Below are 19,088 nucleotides of genomic sequence, written 5' to 3' on the forward strand. Positions count from 1 at the left end.
AAAGTCGTCCGGAATCTGAAGTCTCTGACTCTGATCCAACTCCGATAATTTCGGAAACGACTCCGGAAGGTAGGTCAGTCCAGATCTGGTAGCAGGAGGAGTGGAAGCTGGGTGTCATTCACCCAGTCTACAAAAAGGGTAACAGGCTGGATTGCTCGAATGTTCGTGCCATCACAGTTCGTAATGCGTCGTCGAAGATCCTGTCCCAGATCCTGTTCTGCAGATTTGCGTCTCTTGGTTAAAATTTCTTTGGTAGCTACCATGCTAGGTTTGTTGGAGGCAAATCCACCACCGATCACATTTTCACTCTACGGCAGATCCTCCAGAAGTGCCGAGAGCGCACTTCAAGGCAGCCTACGACACCAGATACTGGAATGAACTATGGATCATCATGCAGTGGTACCAAATTCCTACGAAGTAGATCCTAGCTGTTAGAGGCCACCATGAACGGGGTTCAGTGCTAGGTGAGAGTGTCGAAATTGACGTCGGAATCGTTCGAATATCACAGGGGTCTGAGACAACGAGATCCTGTCTGCTCTTCAACATCGTGTTGGAAGGTGTCATTCTTGACATCATCGGTAGGACAACACCAAAGATGTGTGAGGCGTCGACCCGACACAAACGAGAAGCAGCAAGAATTTCATTCAGCTTCAACGCGACCAAGACGAAGTACCTGCTTGCTGGAGGTTTGGCCCGTGATCGTGAGGCCCAACTGGGAGGCATTGTATTGTATGACGACGATAGCCTCGAGATGGTAGATGAGTTCTGCTAACTTGAGATGGACATCAGCATCGAATTCCAGACACGAATTGTGCAGGGGATTTGTGCATACTATGGCCTTCACCGACTTCTGCGATATATCGCACATTGATTTGCCCGGTGGTCCTCTATGGACACGAGTCTTTGGGCTATTCGTCCGGAACAGCTTTTGCGGTGTGTTCGAGCATAAAGTTTAGAGCAGGATGAACCACGTGAGCCTGCTGAGCTGCAGGACGAACCGAGCCTCCTGACGGTGGCAAAAGCTGGCCTGTTCAACAATATTCATCATCCAGTTTGTATCCATTTGACCAGTAACGATTCTCCATATTGGATTGCACCATTTGTGTTAAAGAAAAGATGAATATTAAAATCATTTTGTTTTTTTTTCTTTTCTGCTTCAAGTCTTGATACTTTTAATATATTTCAAACTGTCGATCCAAACCGTTTATAATCTTTCAGACATGGTTTGACATGACATGATTTTAGCTGCCAACTATCAAACACCCATATAAAACAGCTGGCTAATATCGTAACACCCCTCACCATACAGTGTGGAGCAGCCCACAGCTGCCCACAGGACGCATGGTTGAGCTGTCACTGCTTTACTTACAGCGCGGTATTGGGTTATTACCACACTGTCTGCACAATACAGCCTGCTTGCTGTCAGTTTAAAGCGGAGCTACATTGCTCCTACAAAAGCAGTCCTGCGCAGTTCGGGCTTCGCTTTGGTGCAGCCGCTCGTTTGCGTTGCCTGTAACCCTGTAGCCTATTTCGTAACAATGCGCTCAGCAGAGGAACCAAACGGAACAGCCGCTGACAAGAGTTGGCAAGATGCTTTAAAACCGTACTTTTCTGTTGGGGTTGTAGTAACACCTTCCGGACCTTTTCTTGAACTTCGCAGTTAGCCATTTGTACTTCAAATAGCCGAAGAATACATGAGCAATAATTATATTAAGCCGATGTTCTGTATTACACCGTCCCTTTTTCTATCCATGTCATTGGCTTACTGGGTTGCCAATTTCCCCCATTGCCACCATTTTGTTAACCGTTTAAAGCGGACGCCTTCTTCTTCGTTTCACTGTTGAGGATTGAGCAAACCGCTCTGAGACAACGTGACGTTAGCAGTTAAGACACAGGACCTTGCTCCCTTTGGCTACATTGCTGCTTGCTGTCAGCAACAGCATCCCCCCTCCCCCCTCCCCCCGGAAACCACTACACACCCCTTTCTTAGGTTCTCCTTTTCTTTCCGCGTCTCCTCGCGCCTTCCTTAGCAAGGATGCTGGAGAGAACGCACCAGAAGCGAGAAAGAGAGCTGTGCGTGCGTGCGTGCGTGCGAGCGAGATTCTGCTGCGTTCTTGAGCGTTCGCGCTCTCGTGCTCGTTGCGAAATCAACAAACCAGCAAAACCAGCCAACCGACCGGGTATCGCTCACTCTCACCCACAGCAGCATCTTGCTCCCGCGCGGTCGACAAGGTGTTGCGCCTCGACCGTGCTGGAAATTTTCGGCCCGCCAGTGTGTCGCTTAGGGTTTGCGCGAACGGAGACGCTTCGGCCCGACGGTACAGTGACGGAGCGCGTCGTCGCATGGGGTAATCCATCCGGCCAAGCACACGGCCAGGGCGTATCGATTGGTCAGCGAAAACCAACAAAAAAGAAAAAACAAAAAAACAAAAATCTCAGGCAAGCTCAAACCCGCAGCAGCGGTCGCCAGCCGGACCGATCCGAACAGTGCAGAAATAGCCTACCCCGGTGGAAAGGGGGGGGGGGAGAGGGGTTGTGTTGTGCTAGTGGGGCTCGAGGACGAGTGAGGATACAAGAAGCAAGCAAGAACAATCACACACGCACACACACACACACACACACACAAAAGAACAAACACACATACAGACGCAGTAGAGTGAGCAAAAAAACAGTAAATCCTGAGCTTTCATCCTGACTCCTCTGTGATGCTGTGAGTGAAGCAAGGAAAGAGAGAGAGAGAGAGAGAGAGCAGAGAGAGAGCGAGAGAGAACGGGAGGAATAGAAAGGCAGTGCGAGGGAATAGGTGAAAACATAACCGTGTCTGCAGGGAGGTAAGGGAGGGCCAAATTCCGACGGGTTTTAAGACGTAGCGGAACAGTTTTTAACCACTCGGAACTTCGGCAACTGCGGATCCATCCATCGCATGTATACGTATCGCTGGAGCAGATTTATATGTATACTGATGCAGGCATCTTGCTTCCGGCTGTCCAGTGACAGGGTTTGTGTGTTTCCGTGTATGTGTGTGTGTGTGTGTGGTGTTATCAGTAAAAGTTCAGCACAACTTAAACAGGGTCTAGAATATCTTTTGGAGGTGATGGCGACAACCAACACAAGAAGACCGCCCAAACGAAGTTCTTGAATTGCTGGGTGGGGAGTGTACGTGTACGTGTGTGTAGTTTTGAGTGTAGTCAGGGTACTCATCCGAAGAATTCGACGCCATTGTTTGAAGTATTTTGCAGCAGAACAAGAAACAAGAAAGGAACGCTGGGAGCTGATGAAGAATGTGCCTCAAGTTGTGCCAACATTTGCAGAAAACACTGTTTCTTTGCCCTCGCCAAAAATCTGCAAAGCATATTCTGGGAAGCTCCAATGCCTCCCAGGAATCAAACGTATGACGTCTGACGAAAAAAAGGGCAGTGGAAGACACACCTCCAAGGACCAGTAACTGCGTCATGTGTCGTTGTGTCGTATTGATTGCCATCGAACGCGTTTGCACAAACTTTAGCCAGCTCAGACGAGCCGAAGATGTTCAGTGCCCCCCCCCCCTCCTCTGCAGACATTAGGACGGAATCCGCCGGAGCGACTGCAAAAATCTGCGGCATACTAACTTGTCTCTTTTCTCTTTTTGCTTCTACGTCTTTGTTCCCCCTCCAAAAATGCACTCAGATCCTCGACTCATCGATCAATTAAGAATCAATCAGCGTGATTAACCGATACGCAGTGCGAGTCGAAGAGACGCCACAGTGACAGCACAGCAGGCCCACCAGTTGTGCGGTCCAGTACAGTACAGGTTCCTTTGAAGACGCGCGGCACCATCTTAGCCCAAGCGCTGCCAGCATGGGTAAGTACATTAAAGCGCTAACGTCGTTACCGAGCGCGGGTTGTGGTGCGCGCCCTCCTCCCGCCCAATGCAAAAGGGCACGGGCAGTGCCATCAACACCCTGCCACCGCCATCTTGCGCGTAGCGAGCGGGCTGCCTCGTGCTAGCCGGTGCCCTCACACGCCCAAGTACGAAACCCTCCTACCTTTTGCGCGGTGGAGAAGTTTCTGTGCGGACCTAACGAGCTGGTCACGATTTATGTTGTCCTTATTACTGAATGATGGTGTTGTTGTTGTTGTTGTTGGCTGTTGCTGCTGTTGGCAGTACCTGGCGGGTATGCACGAAAGCGGTATGACCGTGAACCCAATACTCATCCTATCGCGTCCTTTTGTTCTTTTCTTCCTTTTTCCTTTTTGTTCATTTCGTCAACAGTCCGTTCTCGTCCGGTTTTCTCAAAATCTACACTCCAACCCCCTCAACTACCGAACAACAAAAACACACACACACAGACATACATACATACAGAAACACACAAAAATGGCGAATTGGAACCAGCAACTCCTTCGTTCGTCCATGCCGTGTTGAGCAAATTCCTCCAGCAAAGGATGTAACACATTCGCAGGCAAGCAGTGTGTAAACAGTGCAAACGAAGACCCTTGAGCGTGTATCTTTTCATGATGCGATACACACACGCACGCACACACATACACACATGAACGTAGAAGCAGGTTCGTGGTGAGTGTTGGTGCAGCGGAGCTAAACGGTAGGAAGCTTTGACAACGCCGGAAAAGTGAAGTAGCTTGGGCACCTGACATCATCTGCTTCTCCTCTCGTATGCCAGTAAAGCTTACCTAACCGACAAACGCACCCACACACACACACACACACACACACACACACAGCAGGAAACTTGGTGCGACAACACGCCCGGAGCAGGAGTCCTCCATCCTTCAAACGGCAAGCCAAAAAACAGTGGTCGGCCCGGCAGCCCAGCCACTGCCCACCAGCGCTCGGGAAGGTTTCTGCTCTTATTTTCCACCTTCGTGCACACCTTCGGTTTCTTTTTTTTGCGAATTCAGTTTGTGTGTGTGTGTGTGTGTGCAGTTTTAGAAAATTAATTAGCTACGTAGCAGCATTTGCACCGGCTCGTAGTCTCGTCGTAGCTAGCGCGGCGAGTGCGCTTTCGCAAACACTTTTAGCAGGTTTGTTTTGTTTCGTTATTCATTTATTTATTTATTTTTATTTTTGTTTGTTTGTACAACACACACCGTTTGACTACACAGCCTCACCAATTTGTCTACTTCACACAAACACGCACACACACACACACACACACACACATGCGCGCATACACACCGGAAGCATCGAAAATCAATTTACGGCTTCTCGCTTCGGGTTTTCGGAAGCATCCCTTCCACAAATTTTTGCACAGTTCTATATTTACCAAAAAAAAAAGGCATTCGTAACGGTCCATCCATCAATTACGTAACCGTGCTGCTGGGCTGCAATTTGTAGCGTCGAAGGGAACCTACCCCACTCCACTGGGTTCAATTAGATAACAAGTTTGCATCAGCGCTGTTCCCCAAACCTTCTCAGAGTAATTGTCTTGCAAAATGCCATGTATCTACTTCGTCCTTGAACAGCATGATTATTTATCTCAAGAGCTACACATATTTTCTGATAAAAATACACATCGGAAACTAGCAAACATGAAAGGAAGTTTTACTTTACTTATTACGTCTTCACATGTTTGCTTTATCGAAAGCTTTGTCTAAACCAAATATAATCTTTGTTAAAGTGTTAAATACTATCAAAAGTACGCACAAATAATTTGCTAATTCTTGACGATGCAGTTATTCTGATCACAATCACAGAAATCGTAGAAATTAAATGAACTCTGAAGGAAAGATTGAAACGTCTCTGTTCGATTGGAAAACTGACAACTGCCAGACAGATGTCACTTTTCTACCTCAAAGCGAAGAGAAATAGTTCAAAGTAAAGCAAAAAAAAACTCATTAAAAATAGCCCCATAATGTATGATGTTATCCAGCGAGCGTTACGTAATCTATGGATGAGCCCCCCTAAGCTGTTTCGTAGTGAGTTGTGAGTGATGAGCGCGTATTGAGTGCTTGCGGTTTCGCAGGTGTAAGGGGAGGCAGTAATTGGTGCTTTATTTTTGCCCCCTCCCCTTCACCCCTTTCCTCCTCGCCCCTTTTTCTCGCTCACTTCCCTTCCTAGTGATAATATATAAAAAAATATAAAATATTAAAGTACGCTTGCTTTAGATGCACCATTTTTTACTGCTGATAAACTCCCATCGTAGCAAAAGGCTTATTGCTGCCCTACCGACCGCCAGCAGGCATGATTTTCCTATTTCTTTCTATTTGCTTTTCGGTTGCAGTCTAGCGCGGTAGTAACGCTTCAGCACGCAGCGACTGGTCGATAGACGTTTCTGCCTATCTAATACTCTGTTCTGTTCCTCCCACTCACACACACACATTGCTAGATTCGTTCTTCCGGCTGCGTCGGTCGTCCCACACGCCCGCGTACAGCCAGGGCGGCCAGGAGCCGCTGATCGTGGTCGAGGAGTCGGAAAACAATGAGAAGGAGGAGGAGGCAAGCAATCAGTCGTCCCAGCGCCAAAGCCTGGACATCGAGTCGCCGGAGAATCCGTACTTGCTGTCGCCCTGGCGCGAAACGCGCAAACACTCGCTGCCGACCCCGCCCTGCACCAGCGGCATCACCGCCAGCCAGGTGCGCCGCCTGTCCGAGCGGGGCGGCGAAGGGTCGGGCCCGTCGCCCCGCGAGCAAGCCTTCCTGGCGACGCTCTACAGCACGCCGGCCCCGCAGCCGGGCGGCCGGCGCCACTCGGTCGTGACGATCAGCCGCGTGCCGCCCACCATGTTTGGCCGGAACCGCCGGGAGTCGATTGCTGCGCTACCGGCCGGCCAGCGGTAAGTATACTGGGCGTCCGGTTTCAGGACCAGGCCCTCCTCTCTTTTGGTTGGAGATTGCCGGTTAGCATAACGTAGAGCATGCATTGTTTCCTACAGGCAGTGTAAGGTAGTCCAGGTAGATAGGGTCAGAAAAGAGTTGGAGCAGAATATGAAGTTCTGAGGCTTTGCACATTAGGCTCTGATCACTAATCGGTCCTCATTTTCTCACACAGCAGCTCTGTTGACTCTATTTCCCGCCGATGTCGTCCCTTTGATGTACTTAATAACTGTTAGTTCGTCTCTTGCTTTACAGAACATGTTTTACTTGCGAAATACCGAATATCTTTGGTACTTCTTTATCAATTCCAACGCTCAATATTGAGTAGTTTGCTGAGGAGATCAGATGACCAAGTCCATGCTTTAGTTAGAGCTTGTGGTCTTACCAAGGCCATGCGAAACGTACAACATACAATAACATGACAGATAGGGTGTGGTTGGTGAGTTGCAGCTTTAAGCCTAGAGCAAAGTTGATTGGGTAAAGTTGATTCTGATTCATGAATATGAATGATTCTTTGAGGCTATTCAATGAATCTGAATCTCTGTTGCAAAGATTCAAGAATCTATAGGGATCTACGGTTCTCTAGGGATTCATAAGTCTCCAAAGATTCGTAGAGCTTCAGCTTCATATTATTCTTCTGCTTGACGTAACACAGCCTATGTGGTCATGCCAGCCTATACAGGCTTTCGAGACTTCTTGGCAAGTACCACGCAGCGGGATAGTTTGATTTGCTCCGGGGAGACGGAGCATGCAAGGTTTGATGTCTACAATTCCTAAAACAACTCAAGCTATAAGTCAATAACACGGACACTCGATGGACATGGCTGTATGGGATCGAGCAAATTCAATACTTTTAAAATCATACATCCAGTGCTGCAAAATGTCACTATCAATGTCATAAAAAATCTGACTGAAACAAAATCCGTATCAGCGTCACGTACTCAATTGTAATAATCAGAGGTGATACTCAGAACGATTGGTGTGACTAATACATGCTCATGACATGTTTGCGACCATCGCTTGGTCAGTCACTATATCACGACTTTTTTTTTTGCTGTGATCAATTTTGCAAAATGTCACTGACAAATTCATGACAAATTCTGGCTGAAACAAAATCATCTCAGCGTCACGAGCTCTACTGCGAAGATCAGAGGCGAACCTCAAATAGTTGGTGCGACCATCACATGCTTGATGACATTTTATGCAACCAACTCTTGGTCAGTCACTTGGTCGCGACATTTTCAGTTGGTGATCATCGCGATGGTCACGGGAGATGTGCATTGCGTGCGAGTGGTTCCAAGAAACAAAATGCATGTATTCTCGCGCTGTTTGACCCGACAGATAATCAAAACAGATAGAGAGAGAAAGCATGCTCATTTTGTTGCTAGAGCCCACGCGCCAAGTACATTCCAAGAATGTCGTGATGATCACCGACAGAAAATGTCGTGACCAAGTGAGTGACCAAGAGTTGGGTGCTGAACAAAATGTCATCAAGCATGTGATTGGGCCACCAACTGTTTGAAGTTCACCTCTGATCATCTCAGTTGTGTACGTGATCTGATTTGAGCTTCATTTCAGTCATGAGTGTTGGTGACTGAAACTAGTGGCATTTGGCAGCACTTTTCACAGCCAGAAAAAAGTCATGATTATGCTTACGACGGCATTAAGTTCAGCTTGTCAGTCAGAGTATCGCGTTGGACTCAAGAATTCACATGTCGTGTTCGGCATGTCATGACGCACTTTTATTGACTATCAGCAATGAGCATCAAGCTACCACGCATATGTTCATTGTTTTCGTTGGTGAAAATCTCGTGATACTCATGACATTTTGCAGCACTGCATACATCTTCAAGGATTCATCCCAAGTGACATTTGTTCTAAATTTTTTAACCATGATCTGCTCGAATGGTGCTGGAGATACCAAAAAATGTGGATTTGTGTGTGACAAACCGTGTAGAAAGTGTCAAATTTTCGTTTGTGCGTGCGAATGACTTTCTTTTATTGGATGAAGATGGCGTCCAATTCGTTTTAGATTAATTTGCTTTAATATTTGGCGAAAAAGGAACGTACATTTCGCGTTATTTGGTGAAAATTCGTTGGTTTTTTTGTATAAAATGATTATATTACCAGTAATAAGAATTGGAAATGTTATTTCCCAAAGGATAGAGAAGACTACATCAAAAATTACACTTCACAGTCGATTTCAAAGGGCTTATTCTAAAAGTCCCTTAAACTGGTGCAGTTTAAGAGACGTTTAAGGTGCCTGTTTAAGGGAAATAGCTCGAAGCCCCGATTTTAGAACTCGAAAATGTCAATTGGGATGATTCTTAATCGATACATGAATTCTTGGAGAGAGAGTGATACATAAATCTATAGAGAAACGTGATTTTTTAGAGATTCACGAATCTATAGAGATTCTTTAGAGATGAATCTTTGGAGATTTGATTCGAGATTCAAATCACTCATCCCTGAAGATTCAATATGAATGAATCTCAACGAATAATTATATTCGTTTACTGCAGATTATATTTCTGCCGCAAAATTGAAGAGGAATCGAACCAACTCCGGGCTTGTATGTTTCAGTAAGTCTATTTATTCGACTACCAGGCTAGCCCTTGCCGCAATGCGATAATCTCCTATATATTCCGACTTTATGGAGTGATTTTCAAGTGGTCCTACTGTCTGAGATGCACAGGTCAGGAACTATGAGCAATGAATCGTAAGTTTCACTGCATTTGGCTGTTTACTTTACGATGGAATAACTCGTTTTCACCGTGAGCTACTGCTGCATGCAGAAAGTTTGAACCAAAGCAAGGTTTAAAAACGCTCCGTTCCCAGCCGGACACACCTTGAGCTTGCTCCTGCAACCGGGACAACCGGGTACGGATGTAATTTGATCATCGTGCACCGCTCGAGAATCGAATTTGGCCATGGTATCGATTGATTCGGGCTAGTAATTTGCATCACCGACCATTTACACTCCCTAGCCCCGTTTGACATTTGCGCCGAAACGCGCTGCTGTGTAAACCTGTTAATTAAGTTTAGTTCAGGGTTAGTGCCGGACCGGTGACTCCCCCCCCCCCCCCCCCCGATTGGTCGATTAAATTACGCCACTAATTACATCTTTCCCCCTTCCCCGCTGTTTGCTGTCTCGTCGCATTTGCAGCTCGAACGCAAGCTCCCGACGCGAAAGCAATATCGGACCGCCGCCATCGACGGACCACCGAGGTAGTATACACAATTTACAGTTAGATATAATGGATGATATAGTACAGGCTAGAAAAGCGCGCATGAAGCTGTGGAACACGAGCAACGAGCGTGTGTGCGAGGTGCAGACGCTGGACGAGGCCGGCACCGGTTCCAGCTCGCCGATGCGCTACACCAACCGGCGCTACTCGGACTTTGTCGGTACCGCCCTGCCCCCGATACAGTCGTTCCGGCGCGCCTCCGAGATGCCGATATCGCCGTGCGGCGCCCCGCTCGTGCCGGGCAGCTCGTTCAACGCGTCGGCCGCCACCGCCACCGGTGCCGCAGCCGCCACAGCCGCCGCAGCTGCCGCCGCCGCCGCTGCCGCCGCCTCCCCGGGCACCGACGCCGCGTCCCCGAAGCCGAAAACGAAGATGGGTATCGTGTGCACCAACACTGATCTGATATCTCTCTTATCGTCTCTAGCCTCGTCTGCGACAGAGATTAATCGATGTGGCGAGAAAGAGCACCCTAGCCCCCTAGCCTCCCACGCGTTTCCGCTCCGGTCGGCGGCCAGGAGCCCGACGGCGGGCCCGTCCGGTGCAGCCGGCGCCGCCGCCGACCCGCCCAAGAGCAATCTGCAGAAGAATCGCTCCAACAGTTTTGACATTTCGCTCTACCAGAATATCAAGCAGCTGGCGACCGGGGGCGGCAGCGGTGGCGGCGGGTCGGCCGGTCCGCCCGACGGCTTCGTCGAGTCGGGCTGGTTCGTCAAGCGCCACCAGCCGATGGCGCGCCGCAAGTCCGCGTCCCGGTCGCCGAGCGCGACCGTCACGTTCGCGCGCGAAACGTTCGACAAGCTGCGGGAGGCCGGAACCGGGCCCGCCCACAAGGAGGAACCGAAGCCGAAGCCGAAGGAGTCCCGCTCGCCGCTGAACAAGCTCAAGTGGGACGGCCGGAGCGCGATCGTGGACGCGCGCATGATCGGGCACGCGATCGAGAACTTCATCACCGGCTCGTCCTCGTCGTCCCCGTCCGCGTCGTCGTCGTCGTCCGGCGGCAAGAAGTCGTCCGCCGGGGGCAAGGAGGGCGGGGCCGGCCGGTCCGGCGCGAAGAAGTCGGTCACCTCCAGCTGGTTCGGCAAGGCGGACGAGGACGAGGACTCGAACGACACGTGCGACTCGTCGCTCTGCTCCACGCTGAAGGATCTGTTCGTGAAGTAAGGTGGGGGCGTGCGGCACCGCACCCACTACCCGATACACCGATACCCCGCATGCCGCAACGCGCCCGCGAACGGATGAGGCAGCACACACACCGGCGCGCAGACCCGGCTGGGCCCGCAACAGGGTCGCCATGGGCCGGTCGCATACGTTCGGGGCACGTTCCGGCACAGATGCCCACCGATTACACGCAAGCTAGCAGTGCAGGAGATACAGGTGTGAGTGTGTGTGTGTGTGTGTGTGAATGCGAGTATGTATGAATGATTGTATGTGTGTGTGAGAGAAGAGGACGCCAGCAGCGATCGACAAGAGGACGTGGACGGCGCACACAATTAACATTAACCAATCCCACCAATGTTAGCATAGCCTTTTTGGACATCTACCGATATCGTGAACAAGTTTTACTAGGCTAACGGATCTACTTAAGCATGTTCGTACGTTGTGCATTCTCTTAGAGTACTTGTTGTATTTTGTTGTTGTTGTTGTGTCGGTTCACATACAATTTTTCTACGCAAACTCAACACGACTCGCTCATAGCAATACTGTTACCACCGTAGCGCGGTGCACGCGAAAAATGGGACGTTGGTACGCTGCCAAACTGATTCCTAGGAAGGATCGTACGATTGGTGGCGAGTTTTGCTAGTAAGTTCTAGCACTGTTCCATTCCGATCGCTCCATTTCCCATTTATTGCAAAAAAAAATGTTCCCTGTAGTAATCCCCAATTGATTCTGTCCAATCCCAAACCATCTCCCAAAATGTCCGATAAGCCCAAATAAAGCCCTCTCCAAATTCCTTTGCTGGGGAATATCGCAAACAATCATCTACTGATCTTAGGTTTCTGTGAAATCCCTACATACCTTAACAGGGATGTTTCACAAATGACTTCAAAATGCATGGAAATGTTAGGAACTTGCTGGGAATCGCAGCAATATCTATTTGTTAAGGTACGTCTCTATTTCTCCAATTTCCAAATGTACGTCGGAAGTATGTCTGAAGAACATTTCAGCAATGTCCACGATCCGCTACATGACTTTTGAAGTCATCGTGCCCACTCTGGTTTACTTCCAAAAACTCCACAGGAATGTTCCACAAATGACTTCAGAGTGCACGAAGATGTTAGAAACGTCTAGTTGTTGAGGTACATCTCCATTTCTCCAAAGTCCAAATGTATTTTGGAATTATGTGTAAAGAACAGTTCAGCAATGTCCACGATCCGCTACATGACTTTTGAAGTCATCGTGCCCACCAATATCCCAATATTTTCCAATGAATATTAGTACCAGAAAAATCCAAATGTTTCGATGCACTCGCTTTTAAACTTTCCATCGCTTCCAAGTTGGAAAGATCGAATGTCCAAGAATATGTCAACATTATCCGGACCACTACATTTCTGCCACTAAACACCTCATGCCCTCAAGATCCAGTGTATCTCAATAATGATTCAATAGTCTCTTAGCAGTATCTCACTCATATTTCAAGAATGTCCGGAGAATGTTTAGTTGTTTTTTTGAGCCTCCCGTATCAAAAACGTCCCAAGAATATTTCAAGAATGTCCTCTAGAATGTCTCAATAATTCCTATATAGTATCTAGGCAATATTATAAGAATGTACCGAGAGTGTTTCGTCTTTTTTGTAAGCTCTCTTATTATCTAACTCCTAACACTCCCAGGAATATCTCAAGGATATATTCTAAGAATATCTCAAGGATATATCCTAAGAATAGCTCAAGGATATATCCTAAGAATATCCCAACGTAATCTAACTCTCACTCACATCTAGCGGATATCCCCTAGCATACCCCAACAATATCCTAACCCAACCATGTCCAATCGTTTCTGTCCAATTCTGGTCCACCTTAGGCCACCGGATGAGATTGACAGCATGGTCCCGGCACTGGAGCTTCCTCTCCCTCCGTTCCCTCCGTCTATCCCCATTCCCCGCCCTATCCATACCATACTTCCCCGAGCCCAGCTTAGGTTTGGTTTTTGGCCTGTTTTTCCTCGACCGTAAGAGGTACATTCGCAAACAAACGGGTTACGTGAGACTAAAGCAACAGATACTGCGATACTGTAAAACGTTTCGAATCCACCACCGCCGTACAAACAAAAGTGTGGAAGAGCGATTGAGGGGAGTTGGAGGTACGCCAATGTTGTTTTTTCCCCCCTCCGAGAGCAATTTTGCCCCACCTCACCCAACCCGGTCAGACGGTGCAGCTAAGAGACGGGAGGGGTTGGGAGGGGGTGGGGGGGGGGTAGCGTTCACTGTACAAGGATGTTTACATCTGTTTTTTTTTGCAAAAGCGCCCTCACAACACTCCTAGAGACTGTAGAAGTACTTTGTAAGTGTCTAAAATGGAAATCAAAACATTAAAGGCAGAACAGCCCGGAAGACAATGAAATGTTCTCAAGATGGCGCCAGAGGTTACACGGGAAGGGGAGGAGTGATAATGCGAGATAATATACACACGGGGCATTACCTATCGCTACCATCTTCTGCAGTCCGTTTCACGCAGGTGCTACCGTTGAAGTTGCGTCAACCGTTGCGGCAAAACAAGCTGGCGCGCTCTACCATTGCCCCAGCCTAGTTCATGCAGTCGTACGAGACGGACAACAACAAAAAAAAAAACGGGATATTTCACACCCACCGTTGTTGTGAACAAGAAATCCGAGATGCTAACAGCGTAACGTTGCAGCGAGATGCGTTGCGCGACACCTGCACCGAACACCGAACGAAAATGGTAGCGATAGGTGCGCCGTGACGCTTTACCGCGAGGGCTAGAGCGACGGCAAAACGCCGAATTACAAACCGGAACATTGCGACAAGGGCCACGATTTGATGCCAGCTGTGTGCGTATGCAAATCTGTTGACCAAATCGGTCTCAATCGGCTCCAAATCTATTTCCTTAAAAAAAGCATCGGTAGAACGGATGCAGTTAAAAACAAAAACGCAATTTCGCATTGTGAGCGTAAAAAAAGCAAACTAAAAAAACAAACAAACAAACAAACAAAAAGCATACAAAAACATAACAACTCCCCTGGGAAAAGGTCGTAGCGCGTTCTGACACTTACTAACTAAACAATATACGAGTTTTACCTTCCTTCTTGGGTGTGATTAAACGTAAGAAAATGCATCTCTTAATCCGACAATCGTGACATAGTTAGCAGAGAGATAGGTCCCTCGATGTAAAACAAAACCAAAACAAAACAAAACAAAACAAAAAAAAACACACCCACCGTGGTGGCAAATTGTGGTTGTTAAATAATACTGTAAACAAAAAGATTTGATATTGCTATTTGTATACACGCGTGGCAGAATGATCATGGATCACGCACCGTGCCCACCGTGTCTGTCTGTATGTAAGTGTGTGTGTGTGTATTTAAGATGTTTAAGGGAAAAAAGGGGAAGGAAGGAGAGGAGGGGAAGAAGGGGGGGGGGAAGAGAGCGAAGAGCAGGAGGTGGTGGTGCACAAGAGCTCCGAACAGAAGTTTAACTATAGCAATGCGTGTGTCAATAGACGTTTTTGGAACTACTTTGTTCGTTACAACTTTCTACTACATATCCGGAACCGGTTCCGTGACATATCCAGCAACGTATAAAAAGGCAGACAAGAGGAAGAAGAAGAAGAGTATGCCCACGTTCCTTTAAGCACAGAATTGATTCCAGTAACTCGTAGGAACGGACAGAAACAAAAATGGAGAGAAGGACAACAACAAAAAATAACATATAAACAATTACGCCACTTCCCTTTTGATGTGCGTTACCGCGTAAAACTAATCCGCGACCGTAGCCCCGCTCTTAACAAAAGTGTGTATTTTGGTCCCCTCTCTCCCACTGCCCCTTCCCCAACCACTGAAGAACGTGAAGCACGTCGCTGCCGCCGCGACAAACGACAAAAAAAAAAACCACCGAAAAGGCCCCTAAGGCGCTACCCATTGTGCTGTGAGCGGGCGGGCTAGATAGATAGCGTTATTTTTATTTATTTTTTTGACTGCGCAAGAAGGTGCGCAAAAAAGCCATTGTGCAGCCCCGAAACCCGAACCGCCTGTATAAATCCGCTCTAACAAAACAAAAAAAAAAACGCCCCCCACCCTAAAAACGAGAAACAATCGGAAACTGTACAGCGAGTAAAGTTTCAACCAAATCGTGACAATATATAAAACTGAAACGGAGGGTGAGGGGGAGAAGGGAGGAAGAAGGAGGAAGAAAAAATCACTCACAGCCCCCTTCCGCCACCCTCTCCCCCCCGTCACCCTCCACCAGGCACTGTTCCAAACTTCCGCACGCAACCTAAACCCGAAATGAACGTTCATTTACTTCCGCAGTGATGCTTGAGGGAAGTGGTGTTTTGCTACACTGTTACAATCGCATGTGCGTGTGTGTGTGAAAGAGAAAGCATGAGAAGGCATGAGAAAAAGGAATCTAATTCATCCAAAGCTAAAATTCCAATTGGATCGTAAGCCCACCAAAAGACCATACGAAAACAACTAGAAACGAAAGCTACTTTTGGCGGGACAGTAAACCCGAGAGTGTGCGAAAGCAAAAGTGAAGCGAACAGGAAGAGAAAAAAAAAAACCATCGCCGCACAGCACATCGTAACAGTGCCGTTTGCTAGTGTGAAAGTGTTTTTGGTATGCCCAGCAAACGGACGCGTGGCGGATTGAGGCGGGATACGTACAGCGCTGCACTAAATCAGCGGGCGGTGCGGAACAGAGCAAAAGCATATTTTTAAGCATTTACTGTTAACAATCTTAAACAAACAAAACAAAAAAAAGGGTATATTTTTTTGATTCAAGGGTTTTCCTAGTACATTACCAGCGTTTTCCCTCTCGGCGCGCCAGGCAGGCAGAAGAAGAAACACTGATTGTTGTTACATTTAGCGTTAAGATCTCTATACAATAAAGCCAGGAAGAAGGAGGGGGGAAAAGATTAAAAAAAAAGATAACTAGTTGATGAATGTTTACAAAACTTAAAAATGACACATCATTGTACAACAAAAGCATATATATATATATAAATAAAGAGCATATACTTATACTTAGTGAAGCAGTGAAACAAAGCAAGAAAGAGCGACAAACAGCTGATAAACCGCCCTTACTATGGGGTCAGGTACTAATGGAGGCAATGGCATGGAGAGGAGGAGGAAGCTAACAACTCTACTGATTGTTGATAATCCGACATTTTGCAACTCTATGTGATTACGATGTATATCAAGTGGAACCTAAGAGAAGAAAGAAGAACAAAACAAAACTCTCACACACGCACACACACACACACCCAGATACACAATTTATGAATGCTCACGCTCTCCCTCACTCTCTCTCTCTCGCAGCGGCAACACGCACATGTGTCGCACATTTTGAGCAGGGCATGGAAATGAGTAAAATAAATAAACCATAAAACATAAAACATGAGACGCAAACCAACCCACCCGAAACATTAAACGCAGCATGCTACAGCGGTAGCTGAAGCGGAACTTGCCAAAGAGGAAGAAGAAGTAGAGAAGAAGAAGAAGAAGAAGAGGAAGAAGAAGAAGAAGAAGAAGAAGAAGCAGAAGAAGAAGAAGAAGAAGCATAAGATGAAGCAAAAGAAATTAGAAGAAGAAACACTTCGCGACTAATCAAACCGATCAATAAAAGCAAACAAGCAAAAAAGACCAGAGAGGAGTAGCAACGGCTAAATACAAATCAAACAGCAATCAGCAAATAGTTAAGCATTCAGATAAGCATATATACATAGAACTATAGCTGTATCCTGGCAATTTGATAAAGCAACCAAACAGAAGAAGAAGAAGAAGAAGAAGGAGAAAAAACTGAACAGCGTGTGGACGGATGGTGAGCGACGTAACTACCGAGAAGTGGAAAAGGAAAAGAACAAACCAAAAACAAAAACAAACAAAAAACAAAAGCAAAGCAAACGAAGGGTTAAACCATTCTCAATCTCGTAACACTCTATCCAACAATAATTTGAACATAGGAAAGTGCATAATATTATATATATATACATAAATGTGTGTATTTTACCACCGATGATTCGTGTTATGGTTGAATAAAACAATATACTTATTTACCATTATCATATGTTAAAAAAACGCCCTCCAGACGTTTGGCGATGTTTCCTCACGATCCGATTATCTCCGCTCTGCTCCCCCATCATGCATTATATTTAAAATATATAAAAAATACTATTTTCATAATAATTCATACAGAAACCACACTCCCACACGAAGTATTCACGATGGGGGCGCCTGGTGGAGGCGCCTGGTGGAGACGCCTGCACTCATGGAGACGCCTGCGATGGAGACGCCTGGTAGCTCACACAACTCACGTACAATTACGGCACCTCAGTAGACAGTGGAATCCTCTGCAAATCTGCAAATGCTCAACAAATAACTCTCTTGTACATATACATTATAAACTAACATTCGTGCGCTTTTCTTTGCGAAAATGGTAACAATTTGGTAGTATATTCAATATTTAATGATTTTCTATCTTTTAAAACTACTTTTACCTATAAGTTTGATACTCTACGGTTTTATCGCAAAACCAGGTTACCTTTTTGGCCGCTTTCCATATCCAAAGGTTTACTTTTTCACCCAATCGTATTTGGAGACGTGCTGGTCAGCCAAATCATGTTCCAACGTCTATCACAGACAACCATCCGAAAGATCAATATGTCGGCTTCTCGGCGTAGGGGGCGGGGATAAAACTTCCATTTTCTTAGTTTCTTAGTACGATGTAAGGATGCCGCTGCAGGCAGTTGTTTAAAAAGGGAACTAACGGGGTTCGTCGCTTGTTGATCCATCCCATATGAGACCCAGTATTCCTCCTTTCCGACAATTTTCCCTGCTTTTTAGCGATGAGAAAGTACTTCTTAATATGTTTGACACGTGTGTCACGATTCTAGTCAGTTTTTTGTATGGAGTTTGACAGTTGGAGGCTGAAATCATGTCAACACTCCATACAAAAACACACATAAAACTAGCCTGTAATTTTCAGTCTAGATTATTCTAGTCTCACAGCTAGAATTAGATTCGAGTACCTGCTTGAAAAAATGGCAAACCAAGGCAATTTTTACATCTATCCCAAGGTGCATTAAAGAGATCAGGTGATGGAATATAGAATCAAAGTGTATGTAGTCCAGGTGGCCTCATAGCATATTTGTTATAACCAAGTTTGAATTTCACTTTTTGACAGTACGGTTGAAAGCTTTTGCACAAACAAGGAGACTTGGCGAATACACAAAACACTCTTAACATCTTCATTCAGAAGCAGAAGCAATAAAAATCAGACTTCTAAATTCATACACCTTGGGATAAGCCCACCTGTATATTATACCCACCTAGATAGCTGCTCGAAAACTGCTATACAATGCAGACAGCTGACAGGCTGAAATTTCAGCCTACGAACTTAAAACGGAAAGGGCCCCAATATTGGTGTCATTTTGACTATCAATATTTTTGAGCTGGTATTAATTGTGGACAGCATTTACGTTAGAAATATTGAATTTTTACATTAGGTGCTTTCCAAGGTCCATAAATTACTACAGATCGGTTCGTTCAGTCCAGTCGAGACTTGGACAAATCTGACATTTGACAGTCGGGGAGCGCAAGGTGTCATACAAGTCCATGGTAACCGTTACTCCCTTCCTATCAATCTCCATAGAAATCCTCTTTCATACAAATCTAAATCTTGATTGATTGCTTCAAAATGGGAAAAGTGATGTTCTAAAACCACATTCTCATGGGTAAGATACTTCCGGACATTTACGATTTTGTATGAGTTTGAAGCTAAAACGCGAGTTGTTTCCCTAAATCATTGTTAACCAAATATTTGTTACTGTGAATGTTTAATTATTTAATGTTACAGTG

At 46.4% G+C, this 19,088-nt stretch overlaps 1 protein-coding gene across 8 annotated transcripts; it reads left to right on the forward strand.

Moving 5' to 3' along the window:
* Nucleotides 1-1,983: 1,983 nt before the first annotated feature.
* LOC3289681 (uncharacterized) lies at nucleotides 1,984-12,078 on the forward strand. 8 transcript variants are annotated; one of them, XM_061659587.1, is made up of 5 exons: nucleotides 1,986-2,348; nucleotides 3,667-3,841; nucleotides 6,327-6,774; nucleotides 9,981-10,042; nucleotides 10,487-12,078. In XM_061659587.1, the coding sequence occupies exons 2-5, from the start codon at nucleotides 3,838-3,840 to the stop codon at nucleotides 11,221-11,223; spliced, it is 1,251 nt and encodes a 416-aa protein (XP_061515571.1). In that variant the 5' UTR covers nucleotides 1,986-2,348; nucleotides 3,667-3,837; the 3' UTR covers nucleotides 11,224-12,078. The 8 variants fall into 8 exon arrangements, with proteins under 8 accessions (XP_061515527.1, XP_061515509.1, XP_061515567.1 ...); XM_061659543.1 differs by having other exon boundaries at nucleotides 1,984-2,390; nucleotides 9,981-12,078; XM_061659525.1 differs by having other exon boundaries at nucleotides 1,984-2,348; nucleotides 9,981-12,078.
* Nucleotides 12,079-19,088: the final 7,010 nt, after the last annotated feature.

The sequence above is a fragment of the Anopheles gambiae genome, chromosome X (genome assembly GCF_943734735.2).
Source record: "Anopheles gambiae chromosome X, idAnoGambNW_F1_1, whole genome shotgun sequence".
NCBI lineage: Eukaryota > Metazoa > Arthropoda > Insecta > Diptera > Culicidae > Anopheles > Anopheles gambiae.

Coding starts and splice junctions, on each gene's coding strand:
- LOC3289681 (XM_061659543.1), top strand. Junction 6,775..9,980: donor GCGCTACCGGCCGGCCAGCG/GTAAGTATACTG, acceptor TCGCATTTGCAG/CTCGAACGCAAGCTCCCGAC.